At 34.5% G+C, this 19,665-nt stretch overlaps 2 protein-coding genes across 17 annotated transcripts in view; one reads left to right on the top strand and one right to left on the bottom strand.

The window, feature by feature from the left end:
* Ca-alpha1D (Ca[2+]-channel protein alpha[[1]] subunit D) overlaps nucleotides 1–19,665 on the bottom strand; it is an 88,325-nt gene that overhangs the window by 42,246 nt on the left and 26,414 nt on the right. For 14 of the 16 annotated variants that reach the window (XM_087354707.1, XM_087354708.1, XM_087354701.1 and 11 more), the window contains exons 2-10: nucleotides 7,964–8,195; nucleotides 6,859–6,964; nucleotides 6,019–6,158; nucleotides 5,592–5,698; nucleotides 4,175–4,327; nucleotides 3,657–3,850; nucleotides 2,591–2,694; nucleotides 750–916; nucleotides 92–194 (exon numbers count right to left, since the gene is read on the bottom strand). In XM_087354707.1, coding sequence (XP_087210833.1) covers nucleotides 92–194; nucleotides 750–916; nucleotides 2,591–2,694; nucleotides 3,657–3,850; nucleotides 4,175–4,327; nucleotides 5,592–5,698; nucleotides 6,019–6,158; nucleotides 6,859–6,964; nucleotides 7,964–8,094 — 1,205 coding nt within the window. In that variant the 5' untranslated portion in view covers nucleotides 8,095–8,195. Of the gene's footprint in view, nucleotides 1–91; nucleotides 195–749; nucleotides 917–2,590; nucleotides 2,695–3,656; nucleotides 3,851–4,174; nucleotides 4,328–5,591; nucleotides 5,699–6,018; nucleotides 6,159–6,858; nucleotides 6,965–7,963; nucleotides 8,196–9,607; nucleotides 9,627–9,701; nucleotides 9,794–19,665 lie in introns of those variants that run through there. The other 2 variants (XM_087354716.1, XM_087354709.1) reach the window with 2 other exon arrangements.
* The window catches only part of LOC110839474 (DEP domain-containing protein 1A), a 104,218-nt gene continuing 95,096 nt past the window's right edge, over nucleotides 10,544–19,665 (top strand). Inside the window, exon 1 of the mRNA XM_022083683.2 lies at nucleotides 10,544–10,634. The gene's annotated coding sequence lies outside the window, so the exon portion shown is untranslated. The remainder of the gene's footprint in view (nucleotides 10,635–19,665) is intronic.

The following is a 19,665-nucleotide window of genomic DNA, read 5'->3' as shown; positions in this document are numbered from 1 at the left end:
CACAGCAAAAGGGTTAATAAAAGAGCTTAAGATCTTTGAACAGTCGTTTCAAATTTTCTTTCCAGACGTCTTTCTTTCTACCTCACATTACCTGTCAAAAACTTTCTTTTTCTTCCTCCACCAAGATTCCTGCTCAACTTCTCCTTCTTCTCCCTCTGCCCGATCTGCAGATTCTGTTTCATTTGCTATTTTGGCTGCGAAAAGAAAATAAACACAAAATAAATCTGTAAAATTAATTAGAATAAATAAAACATTACTAAATCACTTATAATGAATGATTATCTAGTCACTGCTGTATGACTACTGCCATTTCTAAAACCACAATCTTCTAGTCAAAGTCATGTTATACTTTGATTTAACTTTCTAGTTTTTATAATATGGGATATTAAACGACCACCACATATTAAAAGACCAAATCAATCCTCCTATATCACACTTCATGCTGCATAACTTCTATAGTTGATACAACACTGATTAATACATTAAAAAAATACCAGAAAGAGGTTTACATATAGAATATATCTGTGATAAAATGAACTGCTTCACTGATTAATTTTTTCTGTAAATATGATCCAGACAATTTGCATTTTAAATATACCTACAAAAATGAAATTATTGAAACATTTTTTGATTAAATAAAAATAGGTTGATTCCACTTTCCACATTTATGACAATGGATAATTGTCAGCCCACTGAATTAGCTGTTTAAAAAATGTATCTGTTCATCTCTGCTTTTGACTATGACCTACTTAGACCATCCTGATTGTGAGCTCCGTCTTCTCCTTCAGGTTCAATATCCTCAGCCTGTGTAATCCAGTCTAAATATCCTCTCAAATCTTCCTCTATCTGTTGCTTCTCCCGCAGTTTATGGAAATCACCGCGGGCTTTTGCCTTTTCCCTCTCTTTGGAGAACTCTCTGCAAACAAAGAACATCAGTTTCATAAAAAAAAAACACCTCGATGGTTTTCAAACTTTCACAGCCTTAGGTCCAGTTGTATTTCATTCTCATTTGCATATGCAAAGACTATTCTCACTGCCCAAACACATGTTTGTATCTGCTCAACAACTGTCGGTAAGATGATTCAACTTGTAAAGATTTACTGCATGCTGTGCCTGTTTGTAAATTACTTTTGAAACAACCTTTGTATATAAGTACTTATTCATCGCCATTAGAGTATCATTATCATCCTTGCATTTTCATTACTGGACTTTAATGTGCAAATTCAATTTTCAGGGATAAACTGCATTGAATGTTGAAGATTTTCCAGTGTTTTGACACACATTCAAATTGCGATTTTCAAGGTTAGACCTGTCATCAAAAGAAACAAGGTAAAAAGAGACCACATAGCATACTTACCGTCATCCAAGGTGTAAGTGATTGCATCTCAAGGCTACTGAAAAATCAGGGCACCCACAACATATATATACCACTTAACAAAATTTTTTTTCCACATTCAAATTCACCAAGGACACACAATTTCTGACTCTATTTTAAAACTACGTCATCAACAAAATTTTCAGAATCTCCTATTCTTATAACATGATCCCTAAAAACATTTTCGCCACCTTTCCACAACCACGTACTCACTACCGATTGGATAGAACCTTCTTAAATCAAATCCTTCACACCTAACTTGCCACCTATTGTCTGATCTAAATCTATTTGCCCTCCAGGACACATTCATCCTGAAGACAACAAACGTAATGTCTGCCAAAATCGAAAACCTTCAACATTTAACATGCCTTATCCCTGGAAGCACAAGATATACATTAACATATACCATCTTACAATTATTTATTTTAATCCGTCTTATCACAATATTTAAAATTTCTTATAATTAAGATAATAAAATATCATTGATGTTCCATATCGATTGATCGATTTACATTTTGGAACATCTTTTACACAACATGTTTCAGTTTTTATAAAACCATCATCAGGTGTAAATTATTTACGAACTTAAAACTCAAATATGATTCCATTTGGTGATGTTTCATGCCATTTGTTTTTCAATTTTGGGCGAGGTGTTGTCTTTTCTTAATTTTTATAGGATACGATGACAGTAGTACTTCTGAACATATCGGAACAATCACTCTTCCATCTAAGACCGATATGTACGTCTGATAAATTAAGAAAAGACAACACCTCGCCCAAAATTGAAAAACAAATGGCATGAAACATCACCAAATGGAATCATATTTGAGTTTTAAGTTCGTAAATAATTTACACCTGATGATGGTTTTATAAAAACTGAAACATGTTGTGTAAAAGATGTTCCAAAATGTAAATCGATCAATCGATATGGAACATCAATGATATTTTATTATCTTAATTATAAGAAATTTTAAATATTGTGATAAGACGGATTAAAATAAATAATTGTTAGAATATTCACAATATGACGCAATTACACTATCTTATATACCATCTTGTAGCTTACATCTTCCAGACACATCAATAGTATTACAATAATACAAAATGTAACTGTATAAGGTATGATTTTTTCATAATATCAGCAACAAATCAGATGACATATACTAGTACAACGGACATTCGTCTCACGTAGGTAAATTCACGGCATCAACTCACCCACTGAGAACACCAAGAATTAAATTCATAACAAAAAATGCTCCTAGTATAACCATTGATATAAAGTAAATCCACTGCCAGCTATTTCCCATTGCATCTTCCACCTGAAAGAATTCAAAACAAGGTAAAATTATTATAGGATGACAGAAGACATGTACGATGAACACACACATGCCTACTATACATTATATTAAATCCGTGGCGTAACAGCCCTCTGAGAGCCAAAGCCGACTAGCTTGACTGCTGGCCTCACGTTCACATGCCTAAGCAGAGGTGAACGATCATCCAACCAGATATAGGTTAACGTGTGGTTAGCATGACAAACCCCCAGCCATTGCTAGCTTTCCTGACCAGATTACGCTACCCATTGTAGCTCCCCAATTTCCTCACGATGCTGGGTTGGCACCGGTCCCATACACCGGTCGAAAATCTCATGAGAAAATGTCTTCTCCCCCGAGACTCGAACCAGCGCGCATTCCGTATCGCCGGTCCGAAGCATGATGCCTCAGACCACGCGGCTACGGCGCGGGACATACATTATATTACATTACAATATATTATCTGAAGATTTCTGTCTTCTGGGTTGTTGCGCTGTGTAGTCTGGTCGATGTTAACCAACGTTTCAGAGGTCATACTGCCTCCGTCATCAGGGCGATGAATATTCATCATCTCTCTTAGATACAGTAGTTTTCAGGAATTAAAAATGTGATTTGTGGCCTTCTGGGTTATGATGCTCTATAGTATTATACCCTGAAGATGGAGGCAATAGATTCCTCCAAAATACCAGTAACCACCTATAAGAATGCAGTGTCATAACCCAGAAAACTGAAGTCAACATTTCCCTCTGCACTTCATTTTCAGTTAGCTGTGCTTCGATTTCATTCACGGGACCTCAAAATGAAATTCAGGACTTAAAAAAGTTTGTATTAGTTGATAAAGTGAATATTTCTTGTTATTTGAATCCTTTCTCTGTGACCAATATATATATGTATATGTGTTGTCTTTACTATTTACTGTGTGACTTGTAATCACATTTAGGCTCGCTGTCTTAAGGACCTATACTTACGTAATAGAGAACATCCGTCCAGCCTTCTAGGGTGACACACTGAAACACGGTCAACATGGCAAGACCAAAGTTATCAAAATTGGTAATACCATTATTTGGACCATCCCATCTTCCCCTGCACACCATGTTTTTCGAAATTGCATCACACTGGAAGCCAGCTTTCCCACATGGATGCGGCTCATCCATCATCTCACCTGGAAATAAAATTAAAAATGTATATGTATGCGTGTGTATGAACCCAGCTGATTAAACTGTATTTAAATTTTTTTTACGCCACAACTTTTAAAATCTACTTGCAACGCTACTTGAAACTTACGTGAATGCATAACTGAGCGCGGGATTCCGAGACATTGCGCGTGATAATATTTTTAAAAATATGCAGCTTCTTGACATGGAAATAAAAAAAAAAAAACATCAAAGTAACTGCATAAAATAAATTCTTTATTTAGCCTGATAGCAGTAGGTTCACACAGTTTTTGTAGGAGAGGATAGTGGTGACAGAGGCATTAATAACTTACCCGTAATATTATTATAACATGTTTCATGCAGTTTTCCTGAGAATAACTCCAAACCAATTATGGCATAAATAATTATAACAAACAGAACCAAAAGAGCAATGTGTAATAAAGGCACCATGGCACGGAGAATTGAATTCAACACCACTTGCAAACCTGGAAAGAAAGAAAAAAAATACAAAAATTAATTAACTCTGGTACGGCAGAAGAAACATTCCAGTATATGTTACAGCATCTGTAATCTATTAAAAAACCTAAAAATTTCTCCTGTGATAAATAGCCATTAAATTCAAAAAATTTCGCAACATCTTACACATCTCTCAAAACTGGATTCACACATATCATGACAGGAGAATAAAACAATGACAGGGCTACCATTTCCCAAAATTGAAAAAACTGGGAAATATTTAGACATGATTACATTTAAATTAACATATTGCGATAAAATGTAAAGGGGAGCAGTGCAAATGGCTGTCAGAAACATTATTTAATTTTTAATCACAGACTCCGTATGTAGGGTAAACAGTTTGTTTCACATTAGCGTCTGAATTTAATCGGCATCCCTAGAGCGCCCGCTTCAGTGGGTCTAAGATGTGGAAATCACGGTAGCAGATATAGGAACTGTACACCAGATGCCCAAGTGCCTCCCAATGCATATCCTGCACACAGACGCTGATTGCGTTTGATATGTGAAGGCACGTGCTACCATAGGAGAGGATGATTCTACAAGTCACTTCCCCTGGACCCTTATTCTTAACAGCTGTACTCCTGCATCTGCAGATGTACCTCTGCTGTATTTAAACCCTGAATCATAGCATGCTCATCTTACATGGACAGATGTTATAAATCAGTAATTCAGTTAAAAAGTTTATAACATAACACCTGATGACGGCTCTATGATAGCTGAAACATGTCGTCGTAAATGTTCCATATGTAAATCGAGTACTCGATACGGAACGAAAAATGATATTTTAATCTTTTAATTATCTTATATTGTGATTGACGGCCAATTTTAATATATTTTTAATACTATTGTTATACGCCATATTTTCTAGAGTACCACATGCCTCTCTAAAGATCGTAATGCAACTAACTTACTCTATGTTTCTAGCGGAATCATGGGATTGTACGACATAGTAATCAGGACTGACGTACTCTGGGCAGGCTTCTATTGAACTACCCTCACGCTCCCCATATTTAAGATTTGTGAGTAAGTGAAAAAGAAATATAGTACAGCAGTTCAGAGACGATAACAGAATATGGCCACTTATACAAAATAGAGCAGAAATGTATATGATTTCTCCAATGAAAATAATGTCTGCAATTCTGTCTGATGTATCTACAGTTCTTATTATATTAACTTCCTTTCTCCTCTCACATATTTCAGCTTGCAATAATATTTGAAGACGCATATACTAACTTGGCACTCCTGAAACCAAGCGCAGCGGTCTTAGAACTCTGAACGCTCGTAACGCTTTAACATCAAAACCTTCCATCTTTAAATGTGACAATGCTGAACTTAACAATCTGAAATAGATAAGACATACAATTTTTATACTACATGTTCAGAAGTAAGTTTTGAAGCTTTCAAAAGCAAATAAATTTACATGTTTGAATTTCATACATCACACTGACACCCGATCCCCAAGACCTCTTGGTACTTCTTTTCATATAAGAGATGTTTTAATGATTTTGTCTTAAACACTGAAATATTAAACTGTAAATGAATGATCATCTTTCTATTAGTAAATGTGTATTTTACATAATATATCTGTTTTTAAAACAATAAGCATTCATAATCCAGTGAAGCATGCTTCAATTTTAAGCTTGCAGGCGTCAATGCTTACCCTATTACTACAATTGTAAAATCTAGTAAGTTCCATCCGTTGCGAAGGTACGCGCCAGGGTGGGCCACTAAACCGTACGCTATGATCTTCATCACACACTCAACTGTGAAGATAGCTAAAAACACATTCTCTATCTTTTCCTGTAAAAACAAAAATTAAAATGTTAATAGTACTAATAATTTATATAATTTTAATGTTTTCCATAGATTACAGCAACGTTAAATTATGGATATAATTATTGGTCATTATTTTATTGATCAGTAAGGCCTTTATTTATTTTTATTTTTTTCTAAAATGGTCTTTGGTATTTTCATCATTATCTTTGTCATTCTAAATTGTATCATCTTACTGGTTGGTAACAGAATGCCAAACTGTGGAAGGCGGTCTCCTCACTTTCTCACGCATTTATCTGATTTTGTTGGTATCCTTATATCTTCTCGACTAAAGATAAAGATACTTTCTCAGATTTACTTTAAATTCTTACGTACTGCATTAGACTTAGTATTTCTATCTGTCAGTAAAACAACAGTATAACAAAATTATTATCATGTAACGACTAAGCTCGATAATACTTCCACTGTTAGTCGAGAAAAAGAAAATTGATCATAAAATTAATTATAACAAGTGAACAGAATAAATTCCTGTAAGAATAACTCATCTGTTAAGATGATCTTTAGTGCAATAATATTTCAAAGGACAAATCATGCACTTGTTTTTTTGATACACACACATATAGGTCATAAAATATAAATTTTGTGTGCTTAATAGAATGTCTGTAGTTAAAATCTTGGACATCGCTGAATGTAGTTACTGAAACACAAGACATACAACATAACTTACCAAATAAAGGTTTGTGCTATTGGAGTCACTGTTTGGGTAGGGTGTGTACACAGCCAAGGCCACACAATTGGCAAAGATGGTCAACAGAATCAGGTACTCAAATGGTCTGAAAATTTTTGTTAAGGACAGATAAAACAAATTCCTATATATGTACACATTTAAAAATGCATTTAAATATTCCCCTCACTTAATGGTACCTGCACCTTGTCGTGGTGGTGGGGCTTGAGTACCTCAGTGACCCCAAGAGCTATGCTGGTGGTAGCATGGCTACTGGTAGGGCCTCCCTAGCCAGATTGGTTGAGGGGGAGAGGTCAGACTAAGACATGTACCCTGGTCCTCCAGGTTGGGGGTTGGTCGCAAGGCTAACAACCTTGCACCGTAAAAAGGAAGATGTTTTGAAACCTCAATCGAACCCTCGGACAGACGGACCTAACAGAGGACCGGACGGAAGATAATTGAGGAGGCCATGGACCGAATACGGACCGGAGAGCCATAGAAGAAGAAGAATCTTGATTAAAGACATAGACAATGGTTAATAAAATATCAGCGAACTTGAAACTATGCTAAATGCTAACACCACGTTATTTTTTGTTTTTGCCTTCCCTTGTTAACACAAGCCCACTATATGCTTCATGGATGCCAAAATTAGATGCGGGCAAAGTGCCAGTTGTAGTGATCATTCAACTCCAAGCTTATCCACATGACTTCACTGCTTCTAACATGCAGGCCAATTTCTCGTAACCTGCTCCTACCACACTGAACAAGACCTATGTGAGTTTCCATAAAAGTACTGATTTATATTCCATTTTGTCATGAAAGTAATGGTAATTGCCAATTTTAAAGTCTGGATAAGCAATGTAATAATTTGTGATTGCTTTGGTATTAGAATATGATAATGTGAAATTAAAATCCATTTACTTATTGAAAGCAAATTTTGAAATCGACAGATATATTTCAAATGATACTTACAACCTACTGCAATTAATTAAAAAAATTACAGATATTTAATTTAAAAACATTTAGCACATTTATATTAAAATTTCTACACCTACGACAAGGCCCATTTGTGAATTTAAACTCTAATGATTATACAGTGAAAGGATACTTCCACTCTACGATGTCGATACATATTTTCCGGATGGGATTCTTGAGAGGCAGGCAGAAAAGTGCTCTCTGAGGCCGGTCAGGGGGAGGTTTCCCCCCACGACGTACTGGCCGCTTCTTGTTTGCACTCATTGCTGTAGCCCCAAGCGCTGCCTGCCACGCGGTTGACAGGGGTTTGTCAGGTGCTGTGCTTGCGGTTGTGCTGGCTGCCCCTGCCGACTCATGTTGCGGCCCTGAAGGAACAGCGAGACACAACATGACAGAAAAGTACTCAGGCTGAATTGTCATTACCTGCATGAAAATGTAAATAATATTTAGCACAAACATTACATCATTATGATTAACTCAGGGGATTTGTATTGGTAAATGAATGCTAGAGAAAGACCTAAAGCCTATTTGCCAAAATCTAAGGTCAATTTAGGTTGCTTATCATTCATTGCTCATTGCTAAAGGTTGATAATATTTGTATGTTCACTAGATCTGACATAAATTAAAGCATTGGACTGAATTAGCATGTTTTGTACAAATAGTAGAAAAAAGTGTACACATAATATTGAATATTATGTGCTCTGAACACAAAATGTGTACTTAAATAAATGTGAGATCATTTTTGAGACATCACACAGACAGACACTTAATTAAAATTTTATATACTGCTTTGCTAATCTATGGCAAAATGTTGAAATGACAATGCTCATATCAGACCTCATACATTATACAAGCAAAAGCATTATGTAGATGAAACCTACTTATGTAAGGAAATAGAACAACCATTTTCATCAGAGTATTGTAATGTTATACTAGCCGAGAGTGTTCATACAGGAGAACAATAAAGATATGTCACTAGAAGACGTGCAAGGGGCATATGAATATATTTTGCATAAACAACTGAAGGCGTTTTACATTTTTATACACACCATAAGCGAAATGAAGTGAACAAAATGTAAATAGTTTTATTCTTTTGTTTATTAAGCACAACATTTTTATATCTTGCTGCAAGCTTAATGAAAACTGAAATCTCAGTCCACGAGGAAGTTGTCTTAAACTTTCTCATGGTTGCTCGAGCAGTCCCAGCTAATGCTCATGTAATGTGTACAGAATGTCCAAAAGACGCGCAGCCCATTACTGACACATGTTTTGTTTGTCAAAAAATAAATTACATTGAAATCAGAAATACAAAAACAATATTATATCAACAGTTCACCAAACAGGATATTCTCCATTGTCGATTTTTTCAGAACAGGAGTATCAGAAAATGTATCCCCAGACTAATTCTGGTAAGTTAAGTAAGGACAAGATGCCACTTTCGAAATAACATCAGTGTCTAAATAATATTCAACGCAGAACATTCCACAGAGGTTAGCCTAATTATACCTTAATGTGTGTGGTTCATAAACTGAAAGTATCCATTCAGAATAAAGACTGGACCAAATGTTCATGACCATGCTGTTCATCAGTCCCTCCACATAAATTCCAGAAAATAACTTTTTAATTCGCCACAGCCAATAACCACCCATACCTCCCAATTTGTAACTAATAAATATCACTCCCTAAATGTAACCAATGTATTTTATTTTCAGCCTTAATTCCATACAATAATAACTACATATCAACTACTGGATCAATGTAACATTTCCTTAATTACCATCGTTAATTATTTTATTTCTAACAAACCGCCCCAGATTTCTGTAAGATAATTCAAATTTTGAGCAAACAGAAGCTATCAAAAGGTCGTGTACCTTGACGTATGTATAAATTAAATTTTGAGATCAAATTTACGAAAGCTGCGAAATTACGTTCTTCCCAATCGTCAATATTCAGCACCAGCACGTGCAAGAATCAGTCCTACCACGTCGTGCAAAAGCAAACAGTAGGCAAACGCCGAGTGAACGGCCTAAAATGCGGTACTATAAATAGAAACCCGTTTAACACATTGGCATTGACCTCCGCATGTATTACTGCAAGCTTTCTGTAACGCTTTAGTATAGAAAATGTCTGTTGCATACGCAACTAGTTTCCCTACGGGCATTTTTCTTAACGCTATGCTATTATGTCTGTGTACAGAATTCACACACAAAACTGGTGTTTCTCATTAACTCAAAGTTGGCTGCACTTGTCTTACAAACTATAATCTAAAAACAAGAAAAAACTAATCGAAGCAACTATGTTAATTATGGTTTACTTAAAAAGTCCTAATTGGTTATCAATTTCAAAAACCTGATCACAAATCTTAGACTGCAAATGTTCTTATTAAACTGTAAGAGAAACGCCAAAAAAAAACATACACTTTTACACAAATCTTGAAAACCGCGCTCTGTCAGCACGCCATCTTTCACTGGAGTTGAGTACCAACGTGACAAACGTAAGGTGCGAAACGTAAAATAATTCCAGGTTTGCATTTGCCAGTAACACAGGGGTATAATTTTACTCAGTTATGTCGTTTTAGGTTAGTCTCCCGTATATTTATTAAAGATTAATAAAAATATATAATACATATAAATGAGTAATATGTATTACGTTTTGTTCCAGCATGCAGGATGACAAATTTCAAAAATGTATGTTGGCAGCAGAAACACTTCGGCTGCAAAGGAAGGTGAGCCACTGAAGTACATAGTTCGATTCTGAGTTTAGTGTGAGCGACTTCGTCTAGAATTTGATGTAACGGAAACGAGGTCAGTATTGATATTTCATAACAGGTTTAATGCAATGGGTCATTCCCCCTTGTTGAGTATGTTTTGACAGGGTGACTGAACTTGTAATCCCAGCCCGGACTAAAGAGCGATTTTACAGCCGACAAGCACATTACATTTTTAGCATAGCACTGTTAATGGCACACACAAAGAATTCCATCTTTATTTACTTTTATGTTAATTATATGTCATTTTCTGAAATGTTAAGCTTTCGATTTAATATTTGTCTTGAAAGTGTCCTTCAGTAATTTATGAATAGCTTAAAGGTAGGTTACGTAAAGTTGTTGTTTTACGATGGGTTAGGTTGTGTTCTGGAGAATTTCTATCGTGTTCATCAGGTGGTCGTGGGGATAACCTAGATAATCCTGGAGATATCCAGGAAAATTCCCGGAGATATCCTGGAAAAGTCCTAGAGTAGTGTCGGAGAGTCCTGGAAACGTTATACGGAAATTTTTTTGTCATTGAGAATTGCTGGAGAAGTCCTGGAAGGTTATTTGGAAGTCCTAAAGCTGTGGAGGGTTTGATCCTATGCGGGTCTGTTATTTTGGATTCGTTTCAGTTTGATTGTGATAATTTTCATTGGATTAGGTTGCGTTTTGAGTTAGGTTTAGGTAAGCCTATCACTAAGAAGTAGTGTCATAATTTGAGATATTATGTACGAATTTGCCATGGGGGTTCTGTGGAAAAATTACGATCATCTCTTTCAGGGTATCCGGTATCATTTGATCCAAACAAACGATATTATTTATTCCGGTCTCGCTTGTTTAATAACAGAAACTTGAATCCGTTGGAAAGCAGTGGACTGTGGTTGTGACCTTGGCATTACTTGAGCAGACATCGTGGTCTGTGACAGATTTTCTGTCTCACACTACAAGTAGGCTCCACCTTCCATTCAAAGCGATCGACTTAAAGTTACCTTTTGATTCATCGCTTTTTATGGTAAAGCCATTTTGTCAGTTGCTACGAAGTTAATTTAAGAATAGAAATATTCAAACAGAGAAAGCTGTTTATTTTGTAGAAACTTAATAAAATAATTAAAGCTAGTTTACGCGTTTATAGATTATTCACTGAAATTTTAAGTGTGTTATTCAAGATAATTATAAAATGTGGTGTTATTTTCGGATACAATGGTCAAATCTACGAGCTTCATAACCTCAATACTACATTAAAGAAACAAGACATTACTTGGGTAGATAAAAATGGAATCGTGTGATGTTTGGATATAATTTTATGGAACATGTACTTTTAAAAGTCTTCGAGGAAACTATTCCATCCATCTTCAGGGTTGTATGACTTGTTTAGAAAACTTATTCTTTCAATCGCTTTTCTCACACCTTATAGTAGTTTTTGGTTTTGGTTTTTTAATTTTTTAAACTGATCATGAGGACGGGTATTATCTGTTTCTGTAAGGCAGTGGGTATTTAAGGCAATGCTTCGCGGATGTAATTAAATGGAATTTAGTGAAATATATATTGAGCTTTTATGAAGGAGTCGTTTTCGGAGAATTTTGTATAATACCAACTGCACAGTCCTGGTTACTCACCAATCTCTTACAATATATTACATCAATAACGTTACTTCTCATTAATTACCCGATTATTTTCGTACTGGCGACATAGCGATGTAGGAATAATTTAAGAACACGACTTGCAAGCGATGGGTAAGAATTTTATTGATTTGTAATTATCAGGAAGCAGTGCTGTATTAAGACAGCAAAATTGTCCTTCCGGCTGTCATGGAATCAGGAATTTGGTTATGATATCGTTGAAATATATGAAAATATCTGTCGATATCAATATAAAACTGATTAGGTCTGAAAATTTTAAATTGCTTGTGGATTTTAGAACTTTTTTTTTACGTAAATACGTCTATAAGGAAGGGTCATTCGGCGAAAAAGTGTAAGATACGATAACAATGGTTACCTAGGAAACGTTTCATAGGTAACAACAATGCCGATTAAAGACGACGTTCCCTAGGTAACCATTGTTATCGCATCTTACACATTTTCGTTACACTTTTTCGCCGAATGACCGTTCCTTATAGACGTATTTACGTCAAAAACCTGTCTAGAAATCTTTGGCGTAATTATTTAAATCCGGCTAGCCAGAAGACAGCGATCTGTATACTTCATAATGGTACACTGTCTACAAAAGGGACTCACCATTTATGGGACAAATGTGATTTGATACTTCACAGAAGTTGTGTAAATGATGGCGAGTTGCAACGAAGTTTCATCACGAAGTCTCTTACTTTATGTACCATTTCTAGGTAGCTCGTTATGGAAAAGACACTGTGCCCATTAGGAGTCGAGCTTTATCGCCATGTTTTTTTTTTACACAATCTCACGACAGCCATTCAGAATGCGGGCAGAAAACTTTTTCATGGAACAACGACCGAAGGCAGATATTTATAGACATTCGTCTTCCTCTACTCTTGGTCGACACTGTTTCTTGCTTGACATGAAAAGATCTCGCACACAATTCTCCAGGATTCTGACTACGACGAAAAGTGTTTTTTTATCAAAAGTACAGGGTTCATATATACGCCCAGAGATCGGCTAATTTGACATGAGATTTTTCATGTTTTTCTCTGAGCCCCTGCAAACGAGTATTTCGCAACATAAATTATGTTGCAGGTAGCTATCTGACGGATTGTTGGGCCTTGAAGCCTGGTAGAAGTTTACCGACGTTTCAGAGGTGTTTAAAGCTTCCATCATCACGGTGATTTTCATACTCGCCACTGTGAGAGCCTTAAATCTCACCGATAAGGTATTTTTCCCTCACGTCCAAGCGTGAAGAACGCGTAATACGGAAGAATAATAATTTTTCCTGTAATGACCCTGTTAATATTTAAATTCTAGAGTGTATAAATCGGATTGGTCTTCGACAACCTTGTGACATACGTCTAACTTGCCTCTCAACCGCGTTGTTTAACAAAGTAATGCGAAGATTTTAATTCCAGCCTCACCACTTTAGTTGTCATCAATAATACTGACATGGTTGTATCGGTTCAGCTAGATTCTGAGACATTCTGAAGATAACTGTCGATACCAAGTCACTGGAACCACAAACACATTCCAATTTGTCTTTATTCATTCGTTCGGGGGAAAAAATATAAATCTATTTATCGTATTTTTGTTGTTGCTACTTTCAAAGTCTGATAAATACTCTTCATCTGTCTATACTTTTAAAAAAATTTCATCTCGGAGCCCCCAACAAACGATCAAAATAATACAAAGCGACATAAGAGTAAAACTTGAGACGGTGTCGTATCTCAATGACCTTTATAAACACTTTCTGTTACCAATCATTTCCCAAACAACCCCTTTAAATATTTCAGTAGAACTTTTAATCACCCTGTATAGTATAGATATTTTATTGGCATTGTGTAATTAATTTTCTTTGATTACTATAAAGTTTCTAATTTTTAACATAGGAATTTAAATAATTTGCTTCAATGTGCGGGAACAAAGTCTAGTCGGGACTAATGGTTTATTGGATTAAACTGGAGTATTATGACGAATTAGAATAACATCTAATGTGGCTTGCTTCGTATGTTATGACTCGCGAATATTTCATGGAACTGAGTGTTGGAGATTATTGCCAGTTTTTGAGCTGGCGTTTGCTTGGCTGGTGTTCTGTAAGGTAGGTTATTATTATTCAGTTTGAACATCGAAGACGACGCATCACTTATTCTAAAACAGGCACCAGTCACTGATGAATCATGACACACCAAAGTGAAGTGTCGTGTTAGAGGAAGTGTTAATAATGTACCCTTATATTTTAATAAAAAAGCGATTAATTATTATTATTTTCATTAAATTCTATAGATGGATTTATGGGGGATACTGAACATTAAATGGATTTATTTAAATTAATTTGATATGTTATATTATAAATACCGAGATAAGTCGTCTGTTAAGAATGTTAGGTTAGGTTTGTCAGTACTTGGGGTAACCCGGTAAACCAAGACGATTAAATTTGTAAAATGTAAAATCTTACAGAATTAAAGACAGAAGTTTATGTGAATTTTCGCTGCCCCGCGTTTTCATATCGTAATAAAACAATGCATGCTGCCAATAATTCTTGTTTTCGTGTTAGAAATGGAAACGAAGAAAGATATTATTGATCTAGAAAATAATAAGAAGCAATGTTTGGTGTATTAAATGTAAAGGGATATAAGAAAGTTTACATTCGCAACGACATTCTTGAAGCAAATAACAATTTATTCAATTGCGAAAAAGATAAAAATAGAATGACCAATTTTGAATAAGCAAAGGATTTTTATCCCCGTATGTACACATATGTAAACAAAAGACGGTTGATTCATCACACATTTATAAGAGTTCCGTAATTTACGTGGATACAATTCCCAGTACAAGTTTTGATGCATTTATCCAGTTTTAAATCTAAAACCTAACTTTAAAACTAATGATGAAGATGACTGCCTTCTGGTTTGTTGCGTCTGGTAGAAGTTTACCGACATTTCAGAACCTTCGGTAAACTTCTACCAGACTCAACAAACCAGAAAGCTTCAAACTCACCGCCTTGAAAACCTCAAATACTACAAAATTTCTAATGTATCTAACTGCTTGAAATATTATTTGCAAAGACAATCTTTACAAATAAAATTTAATTTATATTAACGTAAATTTAGAGTTATAATTATTAGTACTATTTCTGGAAGCCGTAGTGTTTTAACTATTGAAAACTAAAACGTTCTCCAGTGATTATAAATAGACTAAAATAAGACATATACATCCGGGTGTTTAAAATTTAAGCACAGAAGCAAAGAAGTTATGGGTGGACCAGTCGATTTCTCCCATCGATGTTATATCGAAAACTCAGTAATACAATCGATAGTTATTTTTACGTATTACGAAAACCAGGACGTAAATTGTTATTTCTGGAAGGAAGACATTTACAGATCTTCACATCTGGATTTGTTTAAGTTGCTTATATAATTCAAGTCGTTCAATCGACATAAATATTCTTCTGAAGTTTTCCTTAACTTTTCTGTAAACTCGAATTCAACACGCTGACGCCCCAAAACAATTTGGATATTTATACGAGTCTACATATGATTTTTTTTTAAATATCATACTTTTTTTATCATTTCATGTTGACATGTAGGAATTGTTGAATATTTCCTCCATATGCCGTCTTGACCCCCGAATTCTGACAAACTCAAGCTCAGCAATGTCGTTTTAAATGTTACAGTAACCCAGAACGAAATACGTAAAACATATAATGAACATAACAAAATATACATTGCGATTGTGTAAAAGGAATCAGTATCCTAAGATGGCTGTATTTTGGGTTATTATGAGTAATTTAGAGAATTATGAGATCAATTCCAAAGAAGGCGAAAAATCCTGCCATGGTCTTGTCTCTGTAGATTATTTCTGCATTAGTAAGTTTGAACTGAGACTGTTCTCGTGAAAATTTATGCTCTAATTAGCTCTTCAGTGAGATAAAGACTAAACATTTATAGTTTTATGATTTCATTATTAACAGTTGAATGCCTACTCTGCTTACTTTGCGTGGAAAATTAAGTAACGTTTAAATTTAAACACGCGTAAGAGCGTTCATTATTAAAATGTGTTTTGTACCTAGAAGAGAGACAGGGATGCAACAAGCATATGAAAGTTGGCAACATTGTACACTGTTATCGATACAGTAACAATAGATCCGTAATAATTCAGTTATTTATTTTAACGTGCTAACTCAACAATTGCACCAGATAATTACAGAGACAATACGAGAAAATGGATTACAGAGAACAAAAAACAAAGACAATACACACAAGATGCAAACATAACAGAACTTTCTAGCAAATAGTTTGTCAAACCTGTTAACATTAGGCCCATTATAAATCTCACTGGCAGCTAAGTTGCCGCGAAAAGGTGAAAATTTTCTGGGTGAAAACGAAATGTGGAGATATTCCACACTTTCGTATAGTTTAAAGACGAGCCTTAGCATTTCCAAAAAGGTTTTCAGTGTCTTAAGGATCAAGACTAAAGTCCTTCAGTAAAAGACTCTGGTGAGAGTCGGTACTAGAGAGACAGATCTTTGGAATATATCCAGTTCTGTTGAATCCGTGCGTGGCTAAAATTGAAAGTTAAAACGTGGTAAAAGAACAAGGTACAGTTTTCGTTTTTAGAGTTCATAAATAACCGACAAACGCAACGCGCTTGAAATTTAGTATGGAAAAACATTCTAAAAGTATCTACAAATTCTTTGAGAGCCATGATTGAGGCAGCAAGTAACTCTGAAACGTCGGTAAACTTCTACCAAACTACAGTGCGTAACAACGCACAAGACATCCGTGAAAACCTGAAATCTCGCTTATAAATGTTGTAACAGGGTTGCGTTTTAAATGACGCTCTCTGATACATCTTATTTTATAGGTAATTTTTTTTATAAATAGTTTCTTCAGAAGGAGAATTAGAGGTTGTAAATTGTGGAGAACTGCTCTCGTGGATATTTTGGTTTGTCGGCACTGAGTACAAGTTACCGGCCACCCCTAACACGACAAGAGGGCAGAGAGCAGACACGTTCCATTCCGATTGACTTGCTAATTACCCATTTCTCCGGAAGTGATATATTGATTTTTATGTAGCCAACCCTCATTGTACAGCTTTTCTTTTATATAAAATGATAAAACAGCCACAAATACACAATTTTTTTTTATTTTCAAAATTCAATTCTTAATTCACGAGATAAAATTTTGTACCTGAAAAAAAAAAAACCTGCTCATAAATTTCTCCCTTAAAATTTTAGAATAATTCAGAGGAAGGGGCCTTGCAGATTTCAAATATTAATACAGCGATCAAGTAAGGTACAGCATGTAGTTCGCTTGGGAAACATGAGATATTCGTAAAAATTTTAGTCGGAAACACGAAACAAAAAACAAACAAACAAAGAATGAGTAGGGATTGAAACAAAAATTAATTTTAAAGTAATAGTTTAAGAAAATGCACCCGAGATTAATCTGGTTAAAGATATTGTCCATTGGAGGGTTTACCAGAAATTTTGGTGTTTTTTTCGAGTATAAGAACTATTATTAGGTTCCCAAGAAGGGCGATGTTCCACGGTGTTATTACTGGCAATTTTAATATAGAATTATGCCTTTGAAATAAATCAACCAGTCATGCCTTTCCTAATTGAAAATTAACACGAAAATACAGCTTTATAGGTCTTTACATTCAGAAAATTAGCGTTATTTAAGACAACAGGGTTTTTGCAAGTACATTTTAACATTATTCGTTATAATTATTTATTTTAATCCGTCTTATCACAATATTTAAAATTTCTTATAATTAAGATAATAAAATATCATTGATATTCGTTATAAGTTGATATAATTGCGCCATATTGTGAATTAAAATTTAATTATTCGTGTTTTTTTCCGTCTAATCACAATTGTATATAAATAAAATTTATACATAAGATATTAAAATATCATTTACATATTTGGTACATCTTTTTACTACATGTTTCGGTTACATTGAACCATCTTCAGGTGTAAAGTTAAAAGTTATTTACGTTACAAGCCAATGTTGAACCACTATCACTTCAAAATATACCCTCACTCCAATGAATTTGGAAGTAAACATCATCAGAAGTTACACAACAACAGTAATTAAGTTTTAGTTTATAAGATTATAATTTTTTAACTTTTAACTTTACACCTGAAGATGGTTCAATGTAACCGAAACATGTAGCAAAAAGATGTACCAAATATGTGAATGATATTTTAATATCTTATGTATAAATTTTATTTATATACAATTGTGATTAGACGGAAAAAACACGAATAATTATTCGTTATACAAAGCGTTATAACCACACGTCGTAAATGCTAATGATGATTAATTATAACTCTTCTTATAATTTATTACAACCGCCAAGTAAATAACGTTAAAATTCTCAAGACTAATAAATTAGTCAAACATTTCTTTGAAGAATGAACTTCTTCATCCGTGATAGTTAACCTATTTCCTTTTCTGAACATGTGTACTGTAACACATTGTGACGTAATCTGAAATCGGCGAACAAATACTTAAACCTGTATCTCAGTAGATTTGACAGCATCTAAGATTCAATTAAATAACAAAATTTTTGACAGACAAGAAGCATTTTTCTATAAGGGAAATTACACCCCGTGTAACTACTTTCATATAAACAATAGTTTTATTAAAATTAATTATTTGATTATTCCGTCAAATCACAATGTATTTAAAATAAGATAATTAAAATAATTAGAATATCATTCTGTGTTCCATATCGAATAATCGATTTACAATTAGAACAGTTACAACATGTTTCCGTTTTATTAAACCATCATCAGATGTAAAATTATATTAAATTTAAAACTCAATTACAATTTTTCGTAGTGTAGTTTTTTGGAGGTCGTGTCCAGATATTTTCATATAATGGATCAACTTTATTGTTTGAAGTGATGGTTTTTATGTTTACATCGGTCAGAGATGAAATAGTAGACAACGCAGTTGTGTCTGGAGGTAATCCAGAAGTATTACCGTATCCGATCAAGGTTTATTACTGATGATGGTTTAATAAAACCGAAACATGTTGTAACTGTTCCAATTGTAAATCGATTATTCGATATGGAACACAGTATGATATTTTAATTATTTTAATTATTCTTATTTTAAATACATTGTGATTTGACGGAATAACCAAATAATTAATTTTAATTTAATAAGTCACAATATGACGCAACTACACTATCTTATTAATAGTTTTATTCCCTAACCACGAAGATAATAGCGTATAGAAGGAACAAATATCCGATATGCTTCATAAAATTCTGTCGATTGGTGCAATTTATCTGGCTTCTACCGGAACAATCTCTCTCCGACGCCACTGAAAAGCGTTTTATTCATTTGACGCCTACCGGAAACTTCCATTATCTTCACAAATAGAAACAGCAGTGCCGAGTGTAGACAAACATCTGTCACGAAGCTACAAAGGACGTAACAGCTCAGCTT

The sequence above is a fragment of the Zootermopsis nevadensis genome, unplaced genomic scaffold (assembly GCF_977971745.1).
Source record: "Zootermopsis nevadensis isolate Lab colony 2312 unplaced genomic scaffold, Znev_1.0 Znev_ptg000023l, whole genome shotgun sequence".
Lineage (NCBI taxonomy): Eukaryota > Metazoa > Arthropoda > Insecta > Blattodea > Termopsidae > Zootermopsis > Zootermopsis nevadensis.
This window is presented reverse-complemented; position numbering and strand designations above follow the sequence as displayed.